The sequence below is a fragment of the Neopelma chrysocephalum genome, unplaced genomic scaffold (assembly GCF_003984885.1).
Source record: "Neopelma chrysocephalum unplaced genomic scaffold, ASM398488v2 Primary Assembly neopelma1_106, whole genome shotgun sequence".
NCBI lineage: Eukaryota > Metazoa > Chordata > Aves > Passeriformes > Pipridae > Neopelma > Neopelma chrysocephalum.
In genome coordinates, this window is record NW_020897770.1 from 26736 (window position 1) to 48022 (window position 21287).

At 66.1% G+C, this 21287-nt stretch overlaps 3 protein-coding genes across 5 annotated transcripts; all 3 read left to right on the forward strand.

The window, feature by feature from the left end:
* The first annotated feature begins 764 nt into the window (after nt 1-764).
* Nucleotides 765-6305, forward strand: SSRP1 (structure specific recognition protein 1). Of its 2 annotated transcripts, XM_027696245.1 has the most exons (17): nt 765-875; nt 1004-1189; nt 1362-1467; nt 1965-2155; nt 2224-2454; nt 2545-2648; nt 2758-2886; nt 3061-3282; nt 3373-3445; nt 3535-3543; nt 3837-3975; nt 4078-4123; nt 4612-4735; nt 4831-5001; nt 5245-5336; nt 5447-5627; nt 5871-6305. In XM_027696245.1, the coding sequence occupies exons 1-17, from the start codon at nt 822-824 to the stop codon at nt 5937-5939; spliced, it is 2127 nt and encodes a 708-aa protein (XP_027552046.1). In that variant the 5' UTR covers nt 765-821; the 3' UTR covers nt 5940-6305. The 2 variants fall into 2 exon arrangements, with proteins under 2 accessions (XP_027552046.1, XP_027552047.1); XM_027696246.1 differs by lacking the exon at nt 3535-3543 and having other exon boundaries at nt 822-875; nt 5871-6041.
* Nucleotides 6306-7230: 925 nt separating this feature from the next.
* TNKS1BP1 (tankyrase 1 binding protein 1) lies at nt 7231-16063 on the forward strand. 2 transcript variants are annotated; one of them, XM_027696243.1, is made up of 13 exons: nt 7231-7418; nt 7582-7714; nt 8236-8362; nt 8447-9071; nt 9767-9839; nt 10603-11871; nt 12167-14070; nt 14195-14525; nt 14608-14737; nt 14822-14958; nt 15107-15273; nt 15386-15450; nt 15761-16063. In XM_027696243.1, exons 1-12 carry the CDS (start codon nt 7246-7248, stop codon nt 15444-15446), a joined length of 5130 nt encoding a protein of 1709 aa, XP_027552044.1. In that variant the 5' UTR covers nt 7231-7245; the 3' UTR covers nt 15447-15450; nt 15761-16063. The 2 variants fall into 2 exon arrangements, with proteins under 2 accessions (XP_027552044.1, XP_027552045.1); XM_027696244.1 differs by having other exon boundaries at nt 14822-14886.
* A 2407-nt stretch (nt 16064-18470) lies between these two features.
* On the forward strand, nt 18471-19836 carry APLNR (apelin receptor). Its single transcript, XM_027696261.1, has one exon. The coding sequence runs from the start codon at nt 18550-18552 to the stop codon at nt 19660-19662; it is 1113 nt and encodes a 370-aa protein (XP_027552062.1). The 5' UTR covers nt 18471-18549; the 3' UTR covers nt 19663-19836.
* The last annotated feature ends 1451 nt before the right edge of the window (nt 19837-21287 follow it).

Genomic DNA, 21287 nt, shown 5'->3' on the forward strand with positions numbered 1-21287 from the left:
CCATCTCTGTGGTGCTGGGCGGGGCAGAGCGGCGGGCGGGGGAGCGGCCGCTCTGGCCCCGCCCCTGCCGCCTCTGTGGGCGGGGTCCTCCGGCTGCGCCTGTCCTCCCCTCCGCCAGGGGGCGCCGGCGCGGCGTGGCGCGGCGCCATGGCGGAAGTGCCCCTCGACTTCCGGCGGCTTCCGCTCCGCGCGATTCGCGCTGCGCAGGCGGGAAAGGCGGCGGCGGTGCGGGGGGGCCGGAGGGGCACCGGGACCGGGGGGGGGGGAACACCGGCGGGATGGGACAGGCCTGGGGTCGGGGGTAGGCCCCGAGAGGAGGGCGGGGGACAGGCCTGGGGTTGGGGGGAGGCCCGGGGGGCGCGTGTGAGCTTAGGCCCCGGAGGGATTTGGGGTGCGGGGAGGCCGTTCCGGTGAAGAGAAGGGCGGGCGGGGGGAGGGGCCCATGAGGTGTGAGGGCATACGGAGGGTGTCGGGGCGATACGGAGGTGGCCGAGGGGCGCAGAGGGTGGAACGTATGGGGAAGGAGTGAGAGGGGCCGGAGGTTGTCCAGATCGCTCCCCGTGAGTGAATCGTGTGCCACCCCGAGAGGCAGCGTCGGGGCGGGCGTGGGGGAAGTTTGAGGGGGCACAGGGTTGGTTCTGGGGGCGCTGCGGAGGGCAAGGGGGCCCCTCGGCGGCCCGGCTCACCTGCTGTCCCTCCCCGCAGCTGCTCTGACTGACCCCCGTGCCGCTGCCCCGGGCATGCCGGGCTGGGGGGGCCGCTGAACCCCTCTGTGCGCTCGTCCCCGTCCCCTCCCGTGCCCCAGCAGCCTCGCAGCCGCCATGGCCGACACGCTGGAGTTCAACGAGATCTACCAGGAGGTGAAGGGTTCCATGGTGAGCCGGGGGGTGCACATGGGGATGAGCCTGAGGGGTGGGAGGGGGGAGCGAACACTGCGTGGTGAGGAGCTATGGGGGGGGTTGGGGTCCCTCCCGTGCCCCCCTCAGGCCTGGCTGTCCTGCAGAACGATGGGCGGCTGCGGCTCAGCCGACAGGGCGTCATCTTCAAGAACAGCAAGACGGGGAAGGTGGACAACATCCAGGCCTCAGAGCTGGCCGAGGGCGTGTGGCGGCGCGTGGCGCTGGGGCACGGCCTCAAGCTGCTCACCAAGAATGGCCACGTCTACAAGTACGACGGGTTCCGGGAGTCGGTGAGTCCTTGCTCCTGTTGCCTTGGCCCCGTCCCGGATCCAGCCGTGCTCCCTGTGAGCCCCGGAGCAGCTCTGCTCCCCTATGTCTCCATGCTGGGGGGCTGTGTCTCTGTGGGGGCTCTGGGCATGTGATGGTTCCTGATGGATGTTCCCTCCCTCTTGCCCTGCACAGGAGTTTGACAAGCTCTCGGATTTCTTCAAGGCCCACTATTGCCTGGAGCTGGCAGAGAAGGATTTGTGTGTGAAGGGCTGGAACTGGGGCACAGTGAGGTTTGGAGGTGAGTCCTGGCACCACCATGTCAGGGGCAGCTCTGAGGCCGTGGGGTGGGTTGTTCCCACCATTGTGGCTGTTCCTGCCACCCCCCTCCATACTCTTGGGAGCAGCTGCCTTGGGGACTGCGGGGACATTTGCCATCCCAGGAGAGCGTAAGGTACCTGTGGATCACAAATCCCAGGGGAACACTGTGCAGACAGTGCTCAGCATGGAAGCTGTGAGCACCTGGCAGAGCTGCTGGTTCCCAAAGGAGCCAGGGGAGCTGGTGGATGTCCCCCCTGCTCTGAGACCAGAGGACATGGGCACAGACAGTTTCTTACCTATTTCTAATCAGTGCCCATTTCCAGGGTTGCAGCCAGAAGGGAGAAAGCCTGGAGATTTGGGAGGGTGGGAACGCAGTGGGGAGAGCAGAGGCATTGCTGGGTTTTGAGAAAGGGGGTGACGTGTGTAGAACCTGCCTTGTGGGGCACAGCTGTGACCTGGCCACGATGGCCCCTGCAGGGCAGCTGCTGTCCTTCGACATCGGGGAGCAGCCCGTGTTCGAGATCCCCCTCAGCAACGTGTCCCAGTGCACCACGGGCAAGAACGAGGTGACGCTGGAGTTCCACCAGAACGACGATGCCGAGGTCTCGCTCATGGAGGTCCGGTTCTACGTGCCGCCCACCCAGGAGGACGGCGTGGACCCCGTGGAGGTGCGCGGGGCTGCCAGGGGGGGGTCGAGGTGGCGGCGAGGGCCCCTTTGTGATTCCGTCCCTCGCAGGCCTTTGCCCAGAACGTGCTGTCCAAGGCGGATGTGATCCAGGCCACCGGTGATGCCATCTGCATCTTCCGGGAGCTGCAGTGCCTGACGCCGCGCGGGCGCTACGACATCCGCATCTACCCCACCTTCCTGCACCTGCACGGCAAGACCTTCGACTACAAGATCCCCTACACCACCGTGCTGCGCCTCTTCCTGCTCCCGCACAAGGACCAGCGCCAGATGTTCTTTGTGGTGAGCGTGAAGGGGTCAGCCTTCCCTCGGGAACAGGGGTGAGGGGTGGGTCAGGGGGATTCACGTCCTCGCCTCCCCCTCTCTTTCCAGATCAGCCTGGACCCCCCGATAAAGCAAGGCCAGACCCGATACCACTTCCTGATCCTGCTGTTCTCCAAGGATGAGGACATCTCCCTCACCCTCAACATGAACGAGTGAGCTGCCCCGCTGCCAGGCCGCTTCCCAGGCCCCCCAGCCCAGATCTTGAGGGAGGTACCAAGCCCCTGGCATCCCGTTCTCACCTCTGCCCTCCTGCCTGTGCAGGGAAGAGGTGGAGAAGCGCTTTGAGGGGCGGCTCACCAAGAACATGTCAGGGTCCCTGTACGAGATGGTCAGCCGGGTGATGAAGGCGCTGGTGAACCGCAAGATCACTGTGCCCGGAAACTTCCAGGGGTGAGTGGCTGCAGGGCCAGTCCCTCTCTTTCCTTGTCATTCCCATGGCCATGGGGAAGGGGCTCTGTGTGATTTGTGCCAGGAAGCAGAGCTGCTGGTTCCTTTGGCTGCGAGGCTGGGCGCGGAGAGAGCATTTGTCCCTATGGGTGCCGGATAGCCACGTTTGCCCCACAGACACTCCGGAGCCCAGTGCATCACCTGCTCCTACAAGGCCAGCTCGGGGCTGCTGTACCCACTGGAGAGGGGCTTCATCTATGTGCACAAGCCGCCCGTGCACATCCGCTTCGACGAGATCTCCTTCGTCAACTTCGCCCGCGGCACCACCACCACCCGCTCCTTCGACTTTGAGATCGAGACCAAGCAGGGCACGCAGTACACCTTCAGCAGCATCGAGAGGTAGCTCTGGGCTGTGGGCTGTGGGGCCAGTCTGGCCGTGCTCACTGGGGCTCCCTGGCAGCCCAGGCCTGACCGTCGGCTCTCCCGCAGGGAGGAGTACGGGAAGCTCTTCGACTTTGTCAATGCCAAGAAGCTGAACATCAAGAACCGGGGGCTGAAGGAGGTACCTGCCGTGCGGGGCCTGCCTTCTCCCGAAATCCGGCTGCTTTTCCCTCCTTTTTTCACCTCTCTTTTCTCTCCTTGCCCTTGTAGAGGAAAAAGGTCCGTGCGATATCCCTTCCTCTTTCTCCTCCTCCTCCTGGTGCAGGTTTCCTGTGCATGGCCGTGGTGGTCCTTGACTAACCCAGTTAACCCCAGCGTGGTGTGCAAGGGCCCCCCTAACCCGCATAACTGCTCTGCCCCTCTCTCCAGGGCCCTGATGGTGGGGAAGGAGGGGGCATGTCTGTGTCCATTCTCCACCCTGTGCGTGCCCAGGGCCATGCCAGGGGCTGTGTTCCAGAGTGGGGGTGTGCAGGGGGTGCTCAGGGAGCAGCTCTCATCCTGTCTCTCCACAGGGAATGAAGCAGAGCTACGATGAATATGCTGACTCTGATGAGGACCAGCACGACGCCTACTTGGAGAGGATGAAGGAGGAGGGCAAGATCCGGGAGGAGAATGCCAACGACAGCAGTGATGGATCCGGGGAGGAGACAGGTGAGGGTGGGGGTTGCAGGAGACTGTGGGGGGCTGGTGTTGTGCTCTGGCTCCTTTCCCTCATGATTATTTGATGTGCTGATCCCTTGCTCTCTCCTCCAGACGAGTCCTTCAACCCTGGAGAAGAGGATGATGATGTGGCTGAAGAGTGAGTAGAGGCTGGGCAGGGCTCTGTCCAGAAGGGCCTTAGGAAGGTGCTGTTGGGGGATGCTCCCAGCACGACTGGGATCACCTTGTATAGCCCTGGATTTGGGAATGTTGGGCAGCAGAGACAGTTCTGGGCTCGCTCTGTTGTAACACCATTAGGCAGTGTGAGAGAGTTCCAGAAGGAATCAGGGGCTCCTGGGGAGGCCTTGGCTGCTCTGGCCAGGAAAGAGAACGGCGGGAGGAGGGCTAAAGCCCGGAGCTGGGGCAAGGGTGGGTGGGGGCCATGATCCCTGCAGCAGTGTGATGGAAGCTGGGGGGGCTGGGAGCTGAGCCCTGAATGTCCAGGAAGCGGAACACGGTGAGCCACGTTCGTGGAAGGCGATTCCCCCGAGGGCTGTTAACAGGAGCACACGGCAGCTCCGGCCCGGGAAGTCTCTGGGGGCAGGTCTGGCTGCCGGCCGGGCGCTGAGGCTGGTGCCCCCCGTGCAGGTTCGACAGCAACGCCTCGGCCAGTTCCTCCAGCGGCGACGGCGACAGCGACCGCGATGACAAGAAACCCGCCAAGAAGGCCAAGATCGTCAAGGACCGCAAGCCCCGCAAGAAGCAGCAGGAGGTGAGGGGCTGCTGCGCTGCTGGGGGGGTGCAGAGGCGAGTGGGGTGCTGGGTGAGGGATGCATTGGGGCTCCATGAGTGTTCTCAATCTCCCAGAGCAAGAAGGGGAAGGACCCCAACGCTCCCAAGCGCCCGATGTCGGCGTACATGCTCTGGCTGAACGCCAACCGGGAGAAGATCAAGTCGGACCACCCTGGCATCAGCATCACCGACCTGTTCAAGAAGGCCGGGGAGCTCTGGAAGGCCATGTCCAAGGAGAAGAAGGAGGTTAGGGATGGGAGGACTGGGCTGCTCCCCTGGGCAGCAGAGCTGGGCCTGGTCTGGGAGGAGAGGCTGGATGTGGGGGACCCTTCCTTGCTCCTGGGAGGAGTTGGGAAGGGGAAGGGACATCCTCGGGCTGGGTGATCAGAGGGGGAGAGGGATGAGGTGGGAGCAGGGTGGGGTGTGGGTGGGTGCTGGGGATGGTGGAGGAGGAGGGAAGGCCCTGCTGCCCCTGCTCTCTGGTCACAGGAGTGGGATCGGAAGGCAGAAGATGCCAGGCGGGACTATGAGAAGGCCATGAAGGAGTACAGTGTGGGCAGCAAGGCTGACAGCCACAGGGGGTGAGTGTGCTGGGCAAGGGGATGGCAGGGCTTGGCCCCCCAAAACCGGTCTTGCCAGAGCTGGGGGGCTGCCAGCCAAGTGACACCACTCCTCTCCCCACATGGCACAGGGAGAGGTCAAAGAAGAAGAAGAAGAAGCAGGAGAAGCAGATGAAGGGGAAAGGGGACAAGAAAGGTGCCACCTCCAAGTCCTCGTCCTCCAAGTCTCCGGCCAAGAGCATGAGCGACAGCTTCAAGAGCAAGGAGTTTGTGTCCAGCGACGAGAGCTCCTCTGCAGAGAGCAAGAAGGAGGTAGAGGGTCCTGGCTGGGGGGTCCCAGCCCTTCTTTTTGGGGGAACAACCTGGTGGTCTCTGCAGGGGCTGGGCCCCTCTCCTACCTTGTGTCTGTAGTACACAGTCACATCCCTCAGGGGGTGTCCTCAAGTCACCACCATCACCCTGTCCCCCGTGTGGGGGCACAGGAGAGATGGAAGAGTGGGGGCTGCTGCCCTTCCTTCACTGTCCCCTGCTGATCTCCTTGTGCCCTACCCGCAGGACTCGGAGGAGGAGGGGGCTGCCAGCCCACCCCCCAGCTCGGAGGACTCGGCATCCGGCTCGGATTAGCCCCATCCCAGCTGGCTCCAGGCTGGTTCCCAGGTTGGCAAGAGGACTGGGCGGGCCGGCCCCGCGGCAGAGACCGGGGTCCCGGGCTCCGGATGGCTCCCACCGGGAGCAGGGCCGGGGGGGGCCCTCATTCCCCCCAGCCCCCCGTGCCTGGCTGGGGGTGCGAGACCTCGTGGTGGCGGGAGGTGCCGGAGGCTCCTCAGTGCCCCCTCACCCCTGTTCCCCATCAATTTATTTTTTTTAAACACTTGCGTTTCTTTCCTTTTCTTTCCTTCACTCGTTGATTTTTTTGGTGATGTTTTTTTTTTTGTATTTTGGGTCTGTTCACATGGCAACTTGGATTGAATAAAAAAACCCCGCCGAGGGCGTCTGTGTGGGTGCGGGGCCGGCTCCCCCCATCCCTCCTTCCTTCTTGCAGCCATCCGGGAGCTTGTTCCCCTCCTTGAACCGCTTCCAGGGCTGACCTCACTCTCTCCCCACCCTCCATTAGCGGCCCCCAGCCCCTGCTCAGCCATCAGGGCTCCTAATTACGGCCCCTCGCTCGATCCTGATGCCATTTGGGGGTTTTTCCATCTCCCTCATGAGTGGGTTGATCCGATTAAGTCCCTTTTCCCCTCCGGTGTTTGATTGCGGGCAGTTCCCGGTCTGGAACCAGCCCCGGGGGGACCCCATGCCTGCCTGTTCCCCCGCTTTCCACCGCCTTTACTGGCACCACTGGGATGGTGCTGCGGGGAAGCAGAAGCCCCCCGGGTCCCTTGTGCTCCCCGGGGCCGAGGCCGCGGGTTCACGGTGGGCACAACGAACCCCCAAGTGGAGTTGTGGGGCACTGTTGGCATGGCAACCCACCTCAATGGTGATTGCTGCCACTCTGGCGGCAGGCCCCACTGCTGGGAGGACCCCGGGAATGGGATAATTTACAGCGGGGGCGGTCCATGGGGTGTCCAGGGGGTCCTGGCCGGCTGTCCCTGTGCCCTGAGAGTCATTTGGGGGTTCCTGGAGGTCTCTAGGGCGTCCCCCGCCCCATTTTGGAGGACTCTCTGGCCGCCCCTCTCTATGGTCCGCCCGCCACGCGGCGCCGCTGTGCCCCGCCCCTCCCTGTCGTCGGGGGCGTGGCCAGTGGGGGCGCTCATGAATATGCATTAGCAGCGGCGGCGGAGGGTGAGAGGGGGTCGCTCCGCCGGGATGGGGCTACGGGGAACCGGGATCCCCGCGGGCCCGCGGTGCCCGCCGGGGGACCCCGCATCTTCTGCCCAGGCGGCGCGCCACGGGCGCGGGACCCCCGAATTGGGTGGGGGGCTCCGTTGTCATGGGGACGGCGCTAGGCCGCGGTCGTGGCCTACTCGGCGACTCGAGCGGAGGCTTCGTTGCCGTGGCAACGGGGATAGGCCGCGCTGGCGGAGGACCCCGGGGGGGCCGGACCTGCATCCCGGGGCCCCGCCGCCATCCCGGGCTGGGAAACGGGCCCGATCGTTTCCAGATGTGCGTTGTGGCGGCCGTTCCCCCGTGGAAGGCGAAGGGAGGGGTATCTGGGGGTGGGGGTTGGACCCCGGCGGGGGCAGGAGGGAGCGAGGCGGGGAGGGGAGGGAGGGAAGGAGGGCAGGGCCGGGAGGAGGCACCGAGCGGGTTTTTCCTGTCCCCGCAGCCCCGGTGAGTCACGGGAGAGGCGGTGGCGGCAGCGTGAGACCCGTGGGGACGGTAATCCCCCCTCCCCGCCCGCCCTGCGCCCCCCCACGTGTGTCCCGGCCCGCCCCGGACATGAGGCTGATGTGGGGAAGGTGAGTGGGGCGCCCGCGGCCCCGGCGATGGGGCTGGGGGGGCAATTCTCGGGTGGTCGGGCGGTGCCTCCGGGGCTGCCGGGGGCCCGGGGGGGAGACGGCGGGTGACCAGGGCGGGGAGCTGAAGTGGGGACTGGGGCAAACTGGGGGCCGGACCGGCCATCGGGGGTTGGCAGAGGTCGGTGGTGGTGACACGTGTGCGTTGGGACAGGTTAGCGCAGGGTCAGGCAGGTAAGGGAGCGGCCACACGGCGCCGAGTGTCGCAGGGGGTCCATGTGGTTACGGTGGGGGGGGTCGGGATGGTGTCTGGGGCCACTGCCCGTGCCAGGCTGGCTCAGGTGAGCCAAGGCCGGTGTACTAAGGGTGTTACCATGGCGTGACCGTGGTTTGGCACAGCTGGACGGGCCTTGGCACAGGGCCGGGAGGCGATCGGGCAGCCCCCGCCTGCCGCTGGGTCTCTCTGGGTACGGGGTGACCCCCAAAACACTCTTCCCTCCCTCCCTCCCTGTCTCTCTCCCCAGGGGCTGACCTCTCACCGTGCCCCCCGCGTCACCATGGCCTCCCAGCCGCAGCCCCTGCGCCCCACGGTGCCCTGTGCTGCCCCCGCCAGCACTGGGGGGGCTGGTCTGGCTGGCAGCCCCGACAAAGGTCAGTGCTATGGGCGGGAGGTTTGCTGGGGCAGCCTGGGGGGGCTGCGCTGCGCCCCCTGACCCTGTCCCCGGCTCTCCGCAGGCACCACGCGCCCCAAGCCGCCGGTGCGGCCCAAGCCCCGCGTGCTGCCCAAGCCGGCCGTGCCCGCCAAGCCCACGGTGCCACCCCCTGTGCCGGGCCCACGGCACCCCCGGCCCGAGCTGCCCTCGGCCGAGAAGATGAACCGCCTGGCTGGGCCGCAGCCCTACAGCGGGGGTGGCACAGGGGGGCCCCTCCGCCGCCCCTCCTTCACTGTCAGGTCACCCGAGACCCCCAACGGGAAGGGGCTCCCGTCCCCCCCTGTGGCAGCCGCCGAGGAGGAGGTGCCCCCCGCCCCGCCGACCCCCTCGCGCAAGGGCCCCGCACCCTTCAAGGTGACGCCGGTGCCGGTGGCCGCCAGGCCGGAGCGCTTCCCAGGCACCACTGTGGAGGAGATCCTGGCCAAGATGGACAGCAGGGAGGGTCCGGGCAGCCCAGACAGGGCCTGGCTCTCGCCCTTCTGTCCCGACCCCTCCTCCCGCTTCGGCTCCAAGACCTTCGCCGCCTTCCGGAGGCGTCCCAGCGGGGAGGCGGATGGAGACCCCCCTGGTGAAGCCCCCCACACACCCCGACCTGCGGCAGGCGAGCTGGGAATGGGGGATGATGGACACTCCGTGGCTGAGACAAGGTGAGGGGCCAGAGACTCACCCCAGGGAGAGAGTGGCAGTGGGAACACGGGACATTGCTCCGAGCCGTCCTGGGGCGGGAATGTAACGGAGCTGAGGTCTGGTTGCCGGCACAGGGCCTGGGTTCCTCCCGAGCTGCAGTGCCTCGAGCTGCCTCCGTGGGAAGGCCGGGGCAGGCAGTGCCAGCCGCAGGTCGGGCTGTCCTGGGCCAGGAGCTGCCTGCAGCCCCGTGGGTGGGCTCCGAGCCAGCCATTGGGCAGGGGTCGCTCCCCGGGGAAACACTCCTGTTTTCCCAGCCTCACTATTTTTTCCCTGCTGGGCCATGCCAAGGCACAGGGAGCGGGCAGATCAGCGGGACTCCCAGCTCCGGGATGTTCTGGACCGGAGCCAGGGCTTGGCCACGCTCCCGAGAACTTGGGCACCTCAGGGAGAGCTGGGCGGGGGCTGCTCTGAACCAGAGTGTGAGAAACTCGCTCCCAAAGGACCAAAAACTTTCCAGAAAAGGGGCTGGGAGTACTTCACCTCCCTCCCCTGGCAGCCCAAGCCAGGGGCCCGGCGTGCAGCCATGACAGGGCCTGACCCTGGCCCCCTGCGGCCGTGGAGGCTGGTTTGGAGCAGGGGTGCCTCAGTGGGTGAGGGGAGAGGAGCCCTGAGGCACACAGTGGGATTTACCCTCTTTCCCCGTTTCTCTCCACAGCGGCTCCCCCCCAGCTGGGCCACACTGTGCTGGGGACCCCCGTGGACACCGGAGGCCACCGTCCCCTCCTGATGTGAGTGCTGGCCTCGCCCTCCGGCGTCGCGGCAGCTCCGCTCCTGGGCTCTCTCCTTCGGGGCTCTCCTGTCTCCTCCGGGGCTCCCTCTCTGCGGGGTGCGTGTCTCTCCTTTCTCCTCGGGGTGCTGGCCGCCCCTTCTGGGGGGTCCAGTGCCCCCTGCGCTGGGCCCCCAGCGCAGGGCCCAGGGGTGTGGGGGTGGCGCGTGCCAGCACCGGTGCCAGCCGTGGGCAGGGAGCAGCTGTGAGTCACCAGCCGAGGTTTGGTGACCCGGCAGGTATGTGGCAGGGCAGGCCCCTTGGGCTCCCCGCCAGTCCCTCTCCCCACACTGCACTCGCTCGGGGCGGTGACCGGGACACCGAGCCTCGGTGACACCGCGGGTGACAGCCCGGGCAGTGGCCCCAGGTCACCCCGGCAGGAGGGCAAACCCCGACGGTGCTGGACAAGGGGATGCCAGCCCCAGGCAAGGCAGGCGGCTGGGCTGGGGGGTCCTGACTTCCTTCTGCTTCATTTCTTCCTCTCCATCTGTCTGGGTGCTCCGGGGGCAGCGGAGGGCTGAGCTGGGAGCGGGGCTGGGGCACCAGGAGCCGCCCGGGCTGAGTCACGCAGGAGCAGCCTGGTGCTGGCACACAGCGTGGGCACCTCCTGCCCCAGGTGCAGGGAGGGTAGCGGGGCTGGAGGGAGAGGCCCTATGGAGGGTTGGGTTGGATGATGCTTGGGGGTGTCTCTTGAGTGACAAGACCCCCACTGGCTCTTTCCACAGCTGTCCTCTCTCCAACTGGGGGCCCTCGGACCCCCAGGCTCCCCACGGCCCCCCACCTCCCCGACCCCGGCCCCAGGAGCTCCCTTCCAGCCTCCCGAGCCCTCCGCCCCAGCCCCCGGCTCTCCTGATGCCCCCGCTGAGCTCCTGGCCCCCGACTCCCCCACACTGCCCCCCGGCTCCCCCGAGTCCCCCACTCAGCCTCCAGCTGAGGTCCCTGCCCCCTCCATTCAGGCCCCAGGTGCTCCCTCGGCCACCAAACCCCATCTCGGCACCTCCCGCTCCCCTGGCTCCCCCCACACTCCTGGGGAGGGTTCCCCTGACACTGCCAGCCCCCCTGGCACTCCCGAACTGCCCCCCCGAGTCACCTGCCCCCCTGGCTCTCCTGAGGCTGCTACCGAGTACCTGGGCCGCCCCAGCCCACCCCTTGCCAAAGCTTCTCGTCCCCCAGGCTCCCCAGAGGGACCCGATGACTCCGCAGTGTCCCCACAGTCCTGCGAGGGTCCCGATTTCAGCTCCCCTCCCCGGGACGTGGGACTGCGGCGCTCCTCAGAGGGGGTGCTGCAGTCCTCGCCCACGGGGCAGGGCCTGGGGGAGCTGGGGGGTTCACTGAGTGCCCTGCCCCGGCCTGGAGACCCCCTGTCTGAGCCCTCCCTGGGCAGTGAGTCCGGCTGGAGCCTTTCCCAGTCCTTCGAGTGGACGTTCCCATCGCGGGGGACACGCTTGTCGGCCTTCCCCCCCCGCTCCCCCATCCGGGAGACTCCTGACTCTGGGCTCTCTGAAGAGGGAGAGTCGGATGGGGAGGCTGCAGCCCACAGCCCCCCGGAGGACAGCAGGTCTGAAGGGCCTGACAGCCGCGGGGCAGAGGGGGCTCCATGCCCAGGGGGTCCCGTAGCCCAGCAAGAGGCTGAGGGCTTGACGGAGGAGGAAGAGGAGGAAGGGGAAGTAGAGCGAGGCACCCCTGGGTCCCAGTCCCCACTTCATGTGATGGAGCCTGGCTGGCACCCAGCTGAGCCTGAGCCCCCCACCCAGCCCAGCATCACCACAGCTGCACCCCTGGATCCATCCCCCTCAGATCCAGCCCCCCCAGATCCAGCCCCTCTGGCTGACTTGGCCTGGGCAGGTGACAGCCCCAAAGACCTGCAGGGCCCTGGGGGGCCAGGCCAGGCCGAAGGACCCCCACAGGGCCCCGACCCCCACGCCGACCCGGGCTGGCTGACGGAGCTGCTGGCGTCACCTGGGGCCCACACCACAGGGCATGGCTCACCGGAGGTGAGGGGGCACGGGGGGCTCTGTGGGGTTACTATGGGGCGGGCTCCTCCATCGCTGGGTGGTGGGATGGGAGGGGATAGCACAGGATGGGATGAGTGTGTGGATGGAGGCCAAGCGGGAGCATGTGGTGAGGGGCAGGTGGCAGGGTCTGGCCTCCCTTGGGGGTGGGCCCTGCTGTGCCACATACCCTGGGCACCCCAGGGCGTTTCTCCCCTTCTCCCCAACTCTGGTGCTGCAGGAGCCAGGGCTGCGCCCCCCTCTAACTCTTCTCACTCCTCTCCCCCTTCCCCCCCAGGGCCTGCTGGGCTGGTCGCGGAAGGACCTGTGCAGTGAGTTCGGCATTGGGCGCCCTCGCCAGGCCGGCACCTTTGACTGGAGCTGCCCAGCTGTGTCCAGGGAAAGGGACTGGCCTGCTGAGACCGAGCAGGACCAGGAATTCAGGGCCAAATCCGGCTGGGACAGCAGCCGCAGCGACAGGGCTGGGGCCAGGCCGGATGGGCACTTCAGCGCTGCCCGGGAGGGCTGGAGCAGTGACTACAGAGGGACGGAGCTGATGGGGGACACCAAACTGGGCGGCAGTGACTGGTCCCAGTCCCTCGGTGCTGGGGAGAGCTGCCTGCGGGATCCAGACTTTGGCAGCAGCACAGCCAAGTGGGGCCAGGGCTATGGCCTGGGCCGTGCCAGCAGCACGGAGGAACTCAACTCCGGGCAGCCCACCTGGGCGGGCAGGTACGGCACCGGCGACACAGAGATGAAGGACAGGGAGCTCACCCCAGACTGGGCCAGTAAATACAGCAGCCGGGATGCCAGGAGCAAGGATGAGGATTTTACGCTGGGCTGGGCTGGCCGATCCAGCACTGGGGACACTGGGAGCCCAGACAAGGAACTCGGCCCCAGCCGGCCGTCCTGGAACAGCAGGTACAGCACCCGGGACATGGAGAGCCAGGACTGGGAGTTCAGTCCCAGCCGGCCAGCCTGGACTGGGGAATACAAGGACACACAAAGCCAGGACAGGGAGTTCAGCCCCAGCCGGCTGGCTGAAGGCAGCGAGTGCAGCACTGGCAATGTGGAGACCCAGGACCGGGAATTCAGCCCCAGCGGAGCGGCCTGGGATAACAGGTACAGCACTCAGGACATGGAGAGCCAGGACCGTGAGTTCAGCCCCAGCCGGCCAGCCTGGACTGGTGAAATCAGGGACATGGAAAGCCAGGACAGGGAGTTCAGCCCCAGGAGGCCGGCCTGGGCTGGTGAATACAGGGAGATGGAAAGCCAGGATCAGGAGTTCAACCCCAGCAGGCTGACCTGGGATGACAGATCCAGCAGCAGGGACACGGAGAGCCAGGACCGGGAGTTCAGCCCCAGCCGGCTGGCTGAAGCCAGCGAGTGCACCACCAGGGACCTGGAGACCCAGGACGGGGAGTTCAGCCCCACCGGATCAGCCTGGGGTGACAGATCCAGCACCAGCAACATGGAGACCCAGGACAGTGGATTCACTCCCAGCAGAGCAACCTGGGATGATGGCCACAGCACTGGCAACATGGAGACCCGGCACGGGGAGTTGTTCAGCCCCAGCGGAGCGGCCTGGGGCGAGAGGTCCAGCACCAGGGATGTGGAGGCCCAGGACAGGGAGTTCAGCCCCAGTGGAGCAGCCCGGGATGGGGAGCACGGCTCTGTGCTCCCCATGGAGGAAGAGCAGGAGCTGATCCCAGGCCGGCTGAGCTGGTCCGGTGAGGGCAGTGTTGGCCAGGCCAGGCTTGTCGGGGGCAGAGAGGAAGACGTGCCTGGCTCCCTCTGCCCTGATCCCCTGGCCCAGGAGTCCACCTGGGGCAGTGCCCACCAGCAGGAGCGTGGCAGCTCCAGCAGCAGGGACTGGGCTGAGGAGCTTGGAGGAGGCGACTGCCACAACCAGTTTGGTGCCATTGGGACAGAGCGGGTGCCAGACCCTTGCAGCAGCGGAGCCTTGGATGGTGCCATGTCCAGGGGCCTGCAGTCCCTGGCAGGCTGGCACAGGGATATCTCTCTGGACACGGACGATGCCCGCTGGAGCCAGGACCTGGAGCACTGGAGCATGGAGCTGCAGGACGCCGAGGCCAAGCGCCAGGAGTGGGCAAGTGCCTTTGGTGCCCGCTGTGCCGCCCGCAGCCGGGACCTCGCCACTGGGGAACGGAGCCTGGGAGGGGACACCGGCACAGAAGACAGGTAAGGAGGGCACCGGTGGTGGCAGGGAGAGCAGCTTCCCCTGAGGTGGACAGAAGGGTTTTGGGACATGAGCAGGGCTTGTGTTATCTGGGGCTGGAGCAACTCTGGGGTCTTGTCTCCCAAGCAGGAGCCTCCGTCTTTCAGCCCCCAGCCCACCGATGGGTGATGCCCCAGCTGACCCCCCAGCTCTTGAGACCCCCCGGGGTGAGCTGCTCAGCCCCACTGAGGAGGAGAGGGACGTCCCCAAGCATGCTGCTGCCCTGCAGAGCCCCGCGGCCTCCTCTCTGCTGCCGGAGGCTGCCAGCGGGATCCCAGTGGACACAGGGATTGAGGAACCCACCTTGGACCACCCAGATGGGGAGAGCCCCTCGGGCTGGGGGGAGCAGCGGCTCTCCCTGGGCACCGCCCAGCCTGAGGGGCCCATGGAGCAGGGGCAGGAGTTCCCTTTCCTGGAGGTGAGTGGGGAGGAGCTCCCAGTCTGGCAGAGGGTCCCGGTGCTGCCCCTGCCGTTTCTGACATGTCCCATGGGCTCGGCAGGACACGGAGCTCCTGGACAGCAGCGTGTTCCGCAGCAAGGCCAGCCTGGGCCGCAAGCGCCGGCACCGGGCACCGGCCCTGCGTCCCACCGCCCCCGAGGGGGACAGCTGGATCTTCCGGGACTCCACGGGTGAGCCCAGCGGGGACGGGGAGGGGAGCGGGGTGTCTGTCCTGGCACAGGTGTCACTGTGACGCTGTCCCTGTGTCCCTGCAGAGCCCCGGCCAGCCCCAGCAGCGTCCTCCGACGAGGAGGCAGCGGAGGAGCCCCGGAGCCGGCGGGTGCGCGGCTCCCCCTCAGGCAGGGGGGTCAAGGTTCCCCTCTTCCCTGGCCTCAGCGCCTCTGCCATCAAGGTGGGACCCCTGGACCCCTGGAGGGGGGGTAAACCAGGGATGGGGAAGCTGAATCAGGCGGGGGCTGCCTGAAGGCAGGGAGGAGGCAGTGGGGGGATTTAGGGGACAGAGCACTGTGTGCCCCCCTGACCTCACTGTCTGCCCCCAGGCCAAGCTGAGGGGCCGCAACCGCTCGGCCGAGGAGGGGACATCATCAGGGGACAGCAAGGGGACCTCCTCCAAGGACCCCCACGTGCAGCGCTCCAAGTCCTGCAAGATCCCTGGTGTGAGTGGGAAACCACCAGCGCTGCCCCCCAAGCCGGAGAAATCGTCAGGGTGAGTGTGGGGCCAGGACTCTCATGGGGGCGAAAGGGGGGCTGGGGGGGTTCAGTCTGGGTCCCCAGGCTGGTCTTGGGGGGCTCATGCTGATGCTGTGCAAACACCCCAGATCCGAGGCCTCCCCCCCACACTGGCTGCAGGCGCTGAAGCTGAAGAGGAAGAAGCCTTGAGCAGGTGAGTGTGGGAGTTGGGGGGATGCTGGGCACAGATCCCCCCGGCTGGGGCCTCCCCATGTCCCCTGTGCACAGGGCTGTGGGTCCTGGGTGGCTGGAGAGGGATGTGAGGCCAGGGCTGGCTGTGGCACCATGGATGGGGTGGCTCAGTGGGAGATGTCCCCATGTCTCTGGAGTCTGCATTGCTGGGGGACAGGTCCCTCCTGCCTGCTCCAGCCAGGACCCCCGGCCTGGGTCACCCCTGGGGGGTGTGCTGTCACCCCTGGGGGTCCCTGCAGGTCCTCAGCCCCTCCCCGCTGTGTCTCTTCCAGGCTCTCTCCCCGATGCCGATGGCCGCTGTCCCGGGACCAGGGCTGTCCCCTCCCGTGGGGACACACACACACACACACACACCTATGCACTTTGTACGAGCTCGCAGGGTCCCCATCTCCCCCCAGCACCTCCTCCCCATCCCCATCCCCACATTGTACCCCATTCCCTCAGTCCCCAGGGGGCTGGGGGTGGGCACGACCCCCCCCTCCCCTCACCCCTGCTCGTGTATCGTCCCGGACACAGGGCGGCGGGTCCGGCTCGTGGTGCTGCTGCCACAGACAATAAAACCTCGCTGGTCAGTCCGGGGGGCCTGGCTCTTCTCTGGGGGTCACAGGGGTCCCTGTAGGATGAGGGTCACCGTGCAGGGGCTGCCAGCAGGAGGAGCTCTGTGCCCACAGTGCACCTTGGGGCTGGCTGTTCCCGGCACAGCCCATGGAAGGGGGAACAGAGGGACAGGAGCCGTGCCCGAGGGGTGGTGCTTCCCCGGTCGGATGTAACTCCTGCGGCTTTGGAGGAAGCTGCCGGAGCCCTCCTTGTGCGGGGCCGACCGCTGCCCTTCCTGCCTGTGGGGGCCTTGCTCCACATCCCACGCCGTGGGGTCTCCCACCCCAGTCCCCCTCAGAGCCAGCGGGGGTGCCGTGACCCTGGCTTGTTCCCAATGGAGCCGCTGGTGCCAGAGCCTGGGGAATGAGGGTCCCAGAGCACCTCAGTGGTGCCCAGGGCCGAGGGAGAGCGGCTCCTTGCAGCGTCCCCCCGCAGCCCCCTCCCTTCCCCCTGCTGCAGATAACGGGGTTTGTTATCAGCCCCGCGGGCTCGTTATCAGCCCAGCTCTGGCCACTGATCCACTGCCGTTGGCCATCACAAACCCAGCCAGGGGGACTCCTTCCCCAGCGCTGGGACCACTGGGATGGCACTGAGGGCAATCAGGTCAGTGAGGGAGTGACCTGGACCCTCAGTCCTCCAGCTTTTGAAAAGGGATACCTGAGTGGGGGCTGGAAATGGAGGCACGTTCCAATGGGACAGAGATAGCCAGGATTGTTATTAATAGTCATTAATAACACGGCTCAGTAACGGTGCTGCTCATTAATGGGGTTCTGGCCACGGCAAGAGCAGCCTGGGCAGCCTCGCTGTGATCCCAGGGGCGGTTCCTCTGCGGCACTGGGGTTTCCCCGTTAATGCCGCTAATTAGCGTTAATTAACCTGCACTAGGGAGTGGGGGGTTCCGCCCCTTCTTTAATCAAACTTGGCATTTTAACCAGAACTGGACACCCTCAGGGTTCTGCTGCCAGTTGTAGCAGCTTTGGGGTTTAATTCCTCACTGCCCCCAAGCTGGCTGTCCCAGCACTGGATATGGGATCGTTCCTTATCTCCAGCCTGATTAAGCCCTGATGCTGTGGGCCCTCTCTGTGTCTGGTTCAGTGGCTGCCGTGTCCCTGCCTCCGGGGCCCCCGACCCACACCCCCGTTTAGCAGCCCCTTTACCCCCTGAGACCACCCTGTCTCATTTTGGAGACTCCTGTGAGCTCCCCCCTCTTTCAGCCACTGAATTCCCCTCCAAACCCCTCCTGTACACCCCACTGTACCTGTGAGGGGTTGGGGGTCTCTGTGTCCCCCCCAGCCTCCATCCCTGCACTCTGGTGTTAAACCTGCTCCTTCCCCAGCCTGTCCCGTGTTAAATCTGCCCTCAGCCCAGCTCCGACCCCCCTCAGCCCAGGCTCCAGCCCAGACCCCATAGCGTGTCCCCGGGGCACTCGGGGCTCTTCAGTCTTCACTCTGCAAAGTCCCGCTTGGCTTCTTCTCCGGTGCTTTTCCCCAAAGCTGGAATTGTGAGAGTTCAGTCCCAGTGGGACATCCGCAGCGCACGGCCCCGCCACCAGAGGGCCCCCCCCGACCCCATCCCCCCAGTATTTATTTGTGGGTCGAGGGGATGTCTGTTCTCTCTTGGTTAAGCCGAAGGCGCTGCTGCATCCAGCTCTGTGACTGACCTGCGGAGCTGGGATGCACTGGAAGCTCCAGTGGCAGCTGGTCCTGTGGCAGCCATTGCCCTAAAATGGGCTTTTTGCAGCATGGGTGGTCCCAGAGCCCCCTCCCCCGGATTTTTGGTAAATGCCTAAAAAAGTCTCCCTGGCACGTTTTGCTCAAAATGGGGCCCCAGCACTGGGGGACCCCCCAGAGCCACCACTGTGTGCACAGTGCAGCAAACCTGGGAGCAAAACGGGGAATCCTGAGTGCCAAATGCAAAATGCCAAATGCATCCCCCTCCCTCAGTGCGACTCCACCCAGTGTGAACCCCCCCCAGTGTGACCCCCCGCCACCAAGTGCCCGATGTGACACTGCCCGTGCGAAATGCAACCCCGGCGTGTGACACCCCAGCGCTGAATGCGGCGCCCTGAGCTGAAACCCCAAATGCTGGCAGAACCCTGAGGCCCCCCAGCCCTGCTGCCCTGATCCCAGTGCCAAACCCCATCTCGGTGGGCGGCCAGACCCCCCGGGTGTGGCAGGGGACAGGGTTATCTCGGGGGTCGGCGCATTGACACACGGGTGAGAGCTCGGTAAAACCCCCCGGGAAGGAGCCAGATGGAGGTGGGGGGAGCTGTGAAGTTTCCCACGGGGGCTCCCCCCCAGCCATCCGTCGCTCCTGTCCTGTCCTGTCCGTCCCATCCAGGAGGAGGGCGGGGAGGAGGAGGAAGGGGAGGTAACTCGGTGGGATTTGCAGGGTGGCTCAGGGGCTGGAGGAGCGGGTGAGCCCGGGATGAGCTGAGCTGAGCTGAGCCCAGCCCAGCGCCGGGATGGAGGAGGCAGCGGACGCCTACGCCTACAGTGACAACGAGACGTACTGCGAGTACACGGAGTGGGGCCCCTCGCTGGCCCTGCTGCCCACCATCTACCTGCTGGTCTTCCTGCTGGGCACCGCCGGCAATGGGCTGGTCCTCTGGACCATCTTCAAGGGCGGCCGCGACCGCCGGCGCTCTGCCGACACCTTCATCGCCAACCTGGCAGCCGCCGACCTCACCTTCGTGGTCACCCTGCCCCTCTGGGCCGCCTACACCTGGCTGGGCTACCACTGGCCCTTCGGCACGGCCGCCTGCAAGGTCAGCAGTTACCTGGTCTTTGTCAACATGTACGCCAGCGTCTTCTGCCTGACGGGGCTGAGCTTCGACCGCTACCTGGCCATCGTCCGGCCCCTGGCCACCGCCAAGCTGCGCTTGCGGGTCAGCGGGCTGGTGGCCACCGTGGCCCTGTGGTCTCTGGCGGCCCTGCTGGCCCTGCCGGCCCTGGTGCTTCGGCGGGCGGCCGCCCTCGGCGAGGACTCCAGGATCACCTGCTACATGGACTACACGGACCTGGAGGCCCTGGGGTCGGAGGGCGCCTGGGAGGTGGGGCTGGGGCTCTCCTCCACCGCCGTGGGGTTCGTGGCCCCCTTCGCCGTCATGCTCACCTGCTACTTCTTCATCGCCCGCACCGTGGCCACTCACTTTCGCCGGGAGCGGGCCGAGGGGCTCCGCAAGCGCAAGCGCCTCCTCACCATCATCACGGTGCTGGTGGCCACCTTCGGGGGCTGCTGGCTGCCCTTCCACCTGGTCAAGACCCTCTACGTGCTGATGGACCTGCAGGTGCTGCCCTGGTCCTGCGCCCTCCACACCTTCCTCAACAACCTCCACCCCTACTGCACCGGCATCGCCTACATCAACAGCTGCCTCAACCCCTTCCTCTACGCCTTCTTCGACCCCCGTTTTCGCCACGCCTGCGCCGCCCTCCTGTGCTGCCGGGCCCCCGGCCCTGGCCCCGAGCGCTCCGCCAGCTACTCCTCCGGGCAGAGCCACCCCCCCGGGGGCAAGGGGGGCCCTGGCCCAGGGGGCAAGCTGGACCCCGCCACCCAGGAGACACTGTTCCGCTCCTGAGCCCCCCCGGCCACCCCCGGCGCCCCCCCGAGCTGGTCTCCTCGGGGGGGCCCCCCCCCCCCTCCGCCTTGCCCCAGAGCCTGGCTTGCTTTGGGGACCCCCCCCGCTGGAAAGCCCTGCTCACGGGAAGGGGAAACTGGGGCAGGGGCTGGGCAGAGCCCCTGGGGGGCTCGGGCAGGGGCGGCTCCCCCAGCACCCTTTTGTGTTTTGTGTCAAATAAATGAATTTTGGTTAAAAAAGGAGCAGCGTCTGCGCAGTTCCCTCGGGGGGGGCTGGGGGGACATCGTGGAGGGGTGGGGGGTGCAACTGGGCTGTCCATGAGTGAGGGGGGGTGGTGGGGGTTGTACTATGGGGGGTCCCCGCACCTTGTGGCTGCCCGTGGCCCCTGCTGGGTACCCCCGGACGCTGTTGGGGATTCCAGCCTGGGACAGACTCTCCCCAGTCTCTTCCCCAGCAACACTTTGGGAAATGCAGGAAAACCCCCAAACCTTTGGAGCATCACAGCACCGGGATAGGGGTATTTGGCCCTGTGGGGTGGGTGCCTGCCTGCCCCAGCCCCCCAGCTCTGATTGCATCAGGCGGCTGCTCTGTCCCACCAAATCCCATTTTTGGGCTTTTATCCTTATCTGAGGCCAGGACAAGCCCTGGGTGACTCACCCCCCAGGGGGTGGAAACGGGACCTGGTGCTGTGAAACACCCAAACCTCAGGGATGGGGGCATGGGACCCCCCTGGGTGTGGACAGGGACACGGGACCCCTGGATGTGGGGGGGGACATTGGACCCCCTGGGAGCTGGTGGGGGATTTGGGCACTGGGCAGGACCCCGGCTCACCCCAACCAGGATTTTGATGAGCCACCAAATGGCTCCTGTCCCACTTCCCCCCACAGGCCCTGCCGCTTCCTGAGGCTCCGCTTGAAATAAATCTTCCCCCTATTTGCTATTTACGTCCTTCATTTATTGGTGATGAACTATCCTGTCTCCTCAGCCTTTGTTCTCGCTTGGCAAGGATGCAGGATCATTACTGGGTTCCTTGGGAGGCTTTCTGTCGGGGAGGGGCTGCCTCTGCCTTCCTGCCAGCCCGCTCCATGTTTGGGGGCCATCAGCTGGAGTCCCCCCACGGAGGGATGGTCCTTTGTCCAAAGAGAGGGAATGGGGGGGGCGGGCTGGGGGACTGGGGGCTGCACAAACCCCCCACCTGGAGGAGTGGGAGCCTACTTGGGGGTTTTGGGCATTTTTCCAGTGGATCTAGTTTGGTCTAAGGGCCAGGGGGGCTTTGAGGAGTGGGAATGCTGCATCCAGGGCCATGTCCCGAAGTGTGTTTACATTCCAGATGCTGCCCAGCCTCCCTCACCCTGGAGAGACCCCTCGATAACAGTGATCTGTCAATCCAGATGTCCATCCATCAATCCAACAGCCCCCTCCTTCCCCCATCCATCCATCCATCCATGCTTTAGTGGTTTAGGGGTTGCAGTGGCAGTGCTGGGTGGATGGTTGGACTTGATGATCTTAAAGGTCTCTTCTGACTTTGATGACTCCACGATTCTGCCCTTCCCTCCCTCCATAATCCCCTCCATCCTGCTCTCCTTCTCTTTCTCCACCCTTCCACCTCACCATCCTCCTTTCCC

Coding starts and splice junctions, on each gene's coding strand:
- TNKS1BP1 (XM_027696243.1), top strand. CDS start 7,246: ATGGGGACGGCGCTAGGCCGCGGTCGTGGCCTACTCGGCGACTCGAGC. Junction 7,715..8,235: donor ATGAGGCTGATGTGGGGAAG/GTGAGTGGGGCG, acceptor CTCTCTCCCCAG/GGGCTGACCTCTCACCGTGC. Junction 14,959..15,106: donor TCAGCGCCTCTGCCATCAAG/GTGGGACCCCTG, acceptor GTCTGCCCCCAG/GCCAAGCTGAGGGGCCGCAA.
- APLNR (XM_027696261.1), top strand. CDS start 18,550: ATGGAGGAGGCAGCGGACGCCTACGCCTACAGTGACAACGAGACGTAC.
- SSRP1 (XM_027696245.1), top strand. CDS start 822: ATGGCCGACACGCTGGAGTTCAACGAGATCTACCAGGAGGTGAAGGGT. Junction 3,283..3,372: donor ACCTTCAGCAGCATCGAGAG/GTAGCTCTGGGC, acceptor GCTCTCCCGCAG/GGAGGAGTACGGGAAGCTCT. Junction 5,002..5,244: donor TGTCCAAGGAGAAGAAGGAG/GTTAGGGATGGG, acceptor CTCTGGTCACAG/GAGTGGGATCGGAAGGCAGA.